This window comes from Kryptolebias marmoratus, linkage group LG8 (genome assembly GCF_001649575.2).
Source record: "Kryptolebias marmoratus isolate JLee-2015 linkage group LG8, ASM164957v2, whole genome shotgun sequence".
Lineage (NCBI taxonomy): Eukaryota > Metazoa > Chordata > Actinopteri > Cyprinodontiformes > Rivulidae > Kryptolebias > Kryptolebias marmoratus.
The window spans coordinates 1,383,268-1,390,341 of record NC_051437.1 but is presented as its reverse complement, the minus strand read 5'-3'; the positions used below and the strand labels follow the sequence as shown (position 1 = coordinate 1,390,341).

Genomic DNA, 7,074 nt, shown 5'->3' with positions numbered 1-7,074 from the left:
TCGGCCTATCACAGATACATATGTATATTTTATTCTGTTCTTCATTTATATACCATATCTATATGATTATATATGTTTGTGCTTGTGTGTGTGTGTTGAGAACTGTAAGAACAAATAATCCTTCATTAGCACCCTCAATAAAATGCTTAGCACCCCCTTAGCACCTGCAGAAAAAAATATCTGGAGCCGCCACTGAGTGAAAGCCTTCTCCAGTCCATACTCAGCACAGATGTTCCTGTACTCTGTTCCAGCCACTTGGTTATGGGGTTCCATGTACGCTTTGCCTGACTTCATCTTACATCCTGCTGTGATGTGCTGGACTGTCTCAGGGACATCTTTACACAGCCTCCATCTTGGGTCCTGTCTGGTATGATAGACCCTGGCCTTTATTGCTCTTGTGCTGCCATGATTAGTGCCTCTGTGCTGAACTTCAGTCTACCCCTCGTTTGACCACTGGTAGTTGTGCCTTTCTGGCACTCAAGGACACCTTACAATAAATACAAAATCAACAATTTAAAACAGTAATAATAAAATAGTAAAAAAAAAAGAAAAACAACAATCAACAGTTAAAATATACTAATGGAAAATATAATCAGGTGCAAAGGGCAGTTCTTAACAGGTGAGTCTTTAGTGAGGATTTGAATTGTGAAAGTGAATTTATGTTATTTATAGGCGGTAGAGAGTTCCAGAGTTGAGGAGCAGAGCGGCTGAAAGCTCTACTCCCCATGGTGGTAAGAAGAGCAGAGGGAACAGTCAGGTGAATAGAGGAGGACGGTCTAAGAGTGCGAGAGGGAGTAGCAACGTTAAGAAGATGAGGTAGATAAGGTGGAGCAAGATTATCAACGACCTTGAAAGTGAAAAGAATACGGAATACGGAACTTGATTGGGAGTCAATGGAGCTTTAACAGAACAGGAGTAATATGATGGAAGGAAGGGATTCTAGAGATAATACGAGCAGCTGAGTTTTGAACTAATTGAAGCTTATGGAGAGATTTGTTTGGAAGACCGAAAAGGAGGGAATTGCAATAGTCAAGGCGGGAAGTGACAAGACTATGAACAAGGATGGCAGTGGTATGTGACGTAAGGAAAGGACGAAGACAACTAATATTTTGCAAATGAAAATAGGCAGACAGGTCATTTTATTAATGTGAGATTGGAAAGAAAGAGTACTGTCAAGGATGACGCCCAAACTCTTTACCTGAGGTGAAGGAGAAACAAAACAATTGCCAATATCAATAGAGAGACTAATAGTTTTGGATAATGTAGTTTTTGTGCCAATAAGAAGAACCTCAGTTTTATCACTGTTTAATTTGAGTAGATTGGTGGAAAGCCATGATTTTATTTCAGCCACACAGTCAGTAAGGGAAGTAAACATAACTTTGGGAGTAGATTTACAGGAGAAATAGAGCTGGGTATCATCCGCATAACAGTGGAAACTAATGGGGTGTTTTCGAAAGATTTGGCCTAGGGGGAGAAGATAGATTATAAAAAGAATGGGCCCCAGGACAGAGCCTTGGGGCACACCAGAAATGACAGGAAAAAGCTGAGAAGAAAATGTTTTTAATTTAATAAACTGAGAGCGATGCAAGAGATATGATTTAAACCAGTTTAGGGGGATCTGAGTAATACCAATAGAGGAAAGTCTATTTAGAAGGGTGGCGTGAAAAATGGTGTCAAATGCTGCACTTAAATCGAGGAGGATAAGGATGGAGAGTAAGCCTGAATCAGCTGCTATAAGGAGGTCATTAGTGACTTTTATGAGAGCAGTTTCTGTACTATGGTAAGGGCGGAAACCAGATTGAAACTGTTCATACAGATTGTTATGAGATAAGTATGAGTGAAGTTGAGTTGCAACTACTTTTTCTAGAATCTTGGAGATGAAGGATGAAGGGTAGTTTAGAAATTGGCTGAAAATGATTAAAATTAGTAGGATCTGCACCAGATTTTTTCAAAATAGGACTGATCATTGCGATTTGGAATAACGGAGGAACAGTTCCAATTTATAATAGTAGAAATGATAGAGACCAATAAGGGAAGACAGGCTTTCACCAACACTGAGGGAAGAGGGTCTAACTGACAGGTGGACGGTTTAAGCTTCCGGATGATATCTGAGATTTCTGAAATAGAAGGGAGATGAAAAAAGAAAAAAAAATGAGCAGAAGAAGAGATTTCAGAGGTAACATTGAGAGTCAGTTGAAGACTAAGATGATGGTGGATTTTCATAATTTTTTCATTGAAGAAAGACGAGTGAGTTACAAAGATTTGTTGAGTACAGGTGCGAAGGAAGAGAGTCGTGAGCTTGAGTAATATTCTTATATAATGAGAATGGTGTCTTTGATTTCCCTTCATTTGAACAGATTATATCAGTGTAATATTTGGGTTTTGTTTGAATAATACAGTCCTTGTAGTGTAGCATATAGTTTTTGTACATGTTTTTTTGAATAGAAAGTCCAGTTTTCTTTTGAAGCCGTTTAAGTTGCCGTCCTTTGGCCTTCATAAGTCGAAGTTCAGACGTAAACCAGGGGGCAGAATGGAGAAATGAAACAGACTTGGTTTTTAGTGGAGCCAGGGAATCAAGTATAGAACGAAGACCAATATTGTAGTGAGATACCAGTTCGTCAAAAGTGGTTAGATTATGAATGTCCATTTTAAGGTGAATAGTGGCGGAGAGGGAAACTAAGTCAATATCCTTAATTTTATGGAAAGAAATGATACGGGGAAGTTTAATGATGAACGTAGAGAGTCTGACATTAAATGAGAGAAGAAAATGGTCTGTTATAGGTAATTCATCAGCAGTGCAATCCAGAGGAGAAACTCCAGAGCAGCAAATTAAATCCAAAATGTGACCCTTAGAGTGAGTGGGAATGTCAGTGAACTGCTGGATTCCAAAGCATTCAAGGCAATACATGAAGTCTCTGGTGAGAGGGCTATTAACAAATGAATGTTAAAATCCCCAAGCACAATGTTATTTGAGTGGACAAGTGAGTGAGCAAAGTAGCAAAATCGTCTAAAAATTCGCTGTTTGGTTTTGGAGAGCGATAGATAACTGTAATGATAGTGGGAGTGGATCCAGACAGTTTACACACAGTTGATTCAAAAGAGGAGAAAGTAGGAATAGACAACAACGAGACTTTCCACTTTTCATTGTGAATTATGGCAAGACCTCCCCGGCTGATAAGACATGGTTGGCAGATGTAAACAAACCCAGGAGGGGTAGAGTCATTGAGTTGAGAAAAGTCATTGGGTTGTTGTCAAGTTTCAGTTAGACAGAGAAAGTCAAACTTAAAATCAATGATGAAATCCTGAAGGAGATGTCCCTTCTTTGTGAGTGAACGGATATTGAGCAGACCGAATTTGACGGTAGAGTTGTCACAGGTGTTAGTCGACCTAGCTAAGCTGGTTAGCACACTGCGGTCAACAACCCGGCCAGTATTTCGTTGAAGACGGTGAGAAGTGGATCAAATAGATTTTATTGCCTTCGAAGAGTCTTCCTGAACATTCCGGCGAGACCCACAGTGAATATATCTCCGACGTGGCAAAAATATTATATCCAATTGATGTAGTAGTGAAGCCGGCGGGGATACAGACAGGTGGAAGCGCAACCAAAGGCAGCAGAGTACTGAAGTAGTTCCGTCACAGGTTGGTGAGTAGATGCCAGAAAAATATAGAGAAACAGCGACCAGATATACATCTTTCCAGTGATCATTGTAGATGAGAGCCGCAGGGCAATTCTGAATGGATAAGCAGAAGTTACAGCTGTATAATCCATAGTCCGTTTCTTTCCCAGGTAAAAGCAATTTCTTAGACAATAACCTAAGGAATGCTTTAGAACTTCAAAAGTTGAGTTTAGTTAAGTTAAGGTGAAGGTTACTGGCATCAAAAAATTGTTTTGTCGGTGAGCAGCGGCAGCCAGTCGCGGCAGCCAGTCACGCCAGCGTTTACTTAACCCGGAAGGATGAAGGTTTTTTTTTTTTTAAATCAGCTAACTTTCTTGCAGCCCCATTATGGTTACAATTTGCCTGTGGGACTCCAAGGTATTTGTAACTGTCCTGAACATCTGCAATACTGCATTCAGGTAGATTAACCCCTTCAGTTGTGATCACCTTACCTCTCTTAGATACCATGAGATATCACATTTATCCAGTTCAACTGACATTCCAATATCCTTAATGTATATCCTGGTGAGGTGGATCAGTGAGTTGATCTGGCAGAACAGGAATGGGAGAGGGAATGGTATGCCTCACTTGATGCTGACTTGTGTAATTGGCTTTAAATTGGCCTCAAGAGCCAAATTTTTACATTGAGTTTATAATGAAGGCTCTTAGCATTTTGTTGACACTGTACAGTTTCAAGGGTCCATTTGTGTGGCATCAAGTCAGAGGCTTTCCCTTAGACAATCCAGGCAGTGCTCAGATTTGTGTGTCTGGTCTTACAGTCTCAAGCTATGGATTTGTCAACTAATGCTTGGCTCCCTTGGTGTTGGTAACAATTCCTTTCTGTGCCTTGGTCAGGTATTGACCCATGTGCCTATTCATCTTAGCTGCTATGATGTCTGGCTGGAGCTTCCATGCTGTACAGAGGCAGGGGATGTGGGGGGTCTTTCATGAACAGGACTGTCTGGCCTTAGGTCAGCCACTCTGCGGGGGTCCCTTCCATTAGCAGCTGGTTCATTAGTGCTGCTGGCATTCATGGAAAGCAGTCAGTTTCTTTAGCCAGTAGGTGTGGATCATGTCAGGCTCTGGTCCAGTCCAGCTTTTCAGGCCTGAGACTCTGTCTTAGATGTCTGTCACTGTGATGGATACTAATTCTTGTTCTAAGAAATTGCTGTGTTCAGATCTTAGATCCTGTAATTATGGAGAATTATTATTGTGTGATGATTCCTCATATGCTTCTACGGTATTGCTCATGTGGCAGGATAAACATTTGTGTGCTCTCTGCCTCGTTTTCCCGAGTTAGGATGACAGCCAATCATCACACAATGCTAGTGTTGCTGCAATGTTTTGATGTAGGGTACATGCCTCTGTACAACATTAAATAATTGTGTGAATGCTGTTTCAACATTCACACTATTGTTTGGTCCAAACTATGACCTAAACTGGATCACAAACAAATTGAAAATGGTTTTACAGTATGTTGTACCATGATGTCAGATGTGACAGCGTAGTTCTGCCCAATGATTAAATAAAGAAACAGACAGCTGGATCTCAGAGTTACCTGGACCCGGGCCTCAGTTAGTCGGGTCCGTTGCGCGAGTTCTTCTCTGGTGTAGATGTCAGGGTAGTGTGTTCTTTCAAAAGCCTTCTCCAGCTCCTCTAGTTGCTCTGCTGTAAAGGTGGTCCGACTGCGGCGCTGCTTTCTCTTCAGGGGGAGGTCAGGTTCTGAGTCCACATCTGACACTTCATCCACTCTGCTTCCTGGACCCACAGAGGAAACACATACTTGGTTAATGTTCACATTTTAATATCAACAACAAACAAAATGCACTGAGATTTCAGACATAACTGTCTACTCTTGGTCTTTAATTGAAGTCATGAGAGGTTTTGGTTCAAAATTTATTTTTATTGCGTGCTGCTGAAGGCAAAGCAGCAAAAATTGTTGTGTTCTGAAGTTTACCCAGTGGATGCATTTATGTTGCCGTTGTTGCTGTTATTATTTTTGATCATTAGATGGCACTGCAGTGACACTGTAAGGTGGAAGAGACTGTGTTATGGTAGCGATATTGAGAACAATAAGACTGGTAGAGAGTAAAGCAGTTTTGTAAAGGTGTGTGACCTGATAGGAAGCATGTAACAAAGTTCCTGAGTTTTATCTGCCATCTCCTTATTTCATTTACAACCACCACAACAAAATTGGCAATGAAAAATTACTGTTTCATGACCAAGTTCCTGCATCATGCTGGTGAGCCTCCAATACTGTTTACTGCAGAAAATGTTTGATAATTATATGCTGGTGATAAAGGCTACCGGAGACAACCGGCAGAGTGAAAGATGATGCACCATTTTTGTTGCTGGGTCCAGAGGGACAGCTTCTGCACTACACACTTCCAGAAAAATGATGCATTTTTTGAAGCCATATCTGCACTGGAGAAACATTTCGTCCCCAAACTTAATGTGCTGGCATGCAGATACGCATTTAGATAAAGTTTTCAATATGTCAATGAAACTGCAGGCCAATATGTTGCAAAGCTCTGACAGCAACTTGTAGATTTGTAGTGATAAAACAATAACTGTTCAGCTTATTGTTTTATCAATAAGCTGAACAGTCATGCTACAGCACCTAGTACAGTCCCAACTTCACCGGTCCAGTCTTGAATGCAGCATGTGCTCATTTTTGAGGAAAAAGATGGGTACAATCAGCTTTCAGCCCATGTTCATTATAAACAAGCAAGTTATAAAGTGCAACATCAAAATGACTTAGGCAATTATTTTAAGAAGGTGATGAAATGTGGATCAAATAAACACCTGGCTACTGATAAAAACTGTCCTGCTTGTAAAGTAAATTGTAATAACTGCAAGAAACAGACATTTCAACAAAGTATGCAAATCACTTGTAGCTGTAGTGAAAGAAGTGGTTGTTTCTGAGTTAACAGTACTGTGTATGAATGATGTTAAGCTGCTGGCTGCAGCTTTTAACAAAATCACATGACAAGTAAACACTTCAGCACCACAAGGAAAATCCCAGATCTTGGAGTTCATTTTAGACACTAGAGTTTCTGTAGCTATTTGGGGCCTGCCAGCAGTGCATAGAGAGCATTGTACTACCTCATGCAATGCATGCAGGCACCTATTACTCTACACCGAATAAGGTGTCTCTTTATTATTATTATATGGTCTTCTTCCGTTACCCTTAATGCAGCCCGAACCGGGCAAAGAACCCCCACAAATTTTATATCAGAACGACCGGCTCGGTCTCGGCATGAGGGCTACTATTTTAATTGGCGTGTCGTGTTACTATGGCGACGTAATCGCCAAAAAACACGCAAAAATTTCGGAATGTTCGTGAAATTTTGTCAGTTACACTCTAACCTCACTAACGAGCTAGAGTGTGGAGCTGTCTGAGCACAACACATTTTTT

General features: G+C 40.7%; 1 protein-coding gene across 2 annotated transcripts in view; it reads right to left on the bottom strand.

Annotated features, from left to right (window-relative positions):
* LOC108250354 (paired box protein Pax-7) overlaps positions 1-7,074 on the bottom strand; it is a 62,315-nt gene that overhangs the window by 34,755 nt on the left and 20,486 nt on the right. For both annotated transcript variants that reach the window (XM_017440199.3, XM_017440197.3), the window contains exon 5: positions 5,215-5,414. In XM_017440199.3, the coding sequence (XP_017295688.1) occupies positions 5,215-5,414 (200 nt within the window). The remainder of the gene's footprint in view (positions 1-5,214; positions 5,415-7,074) is intronic.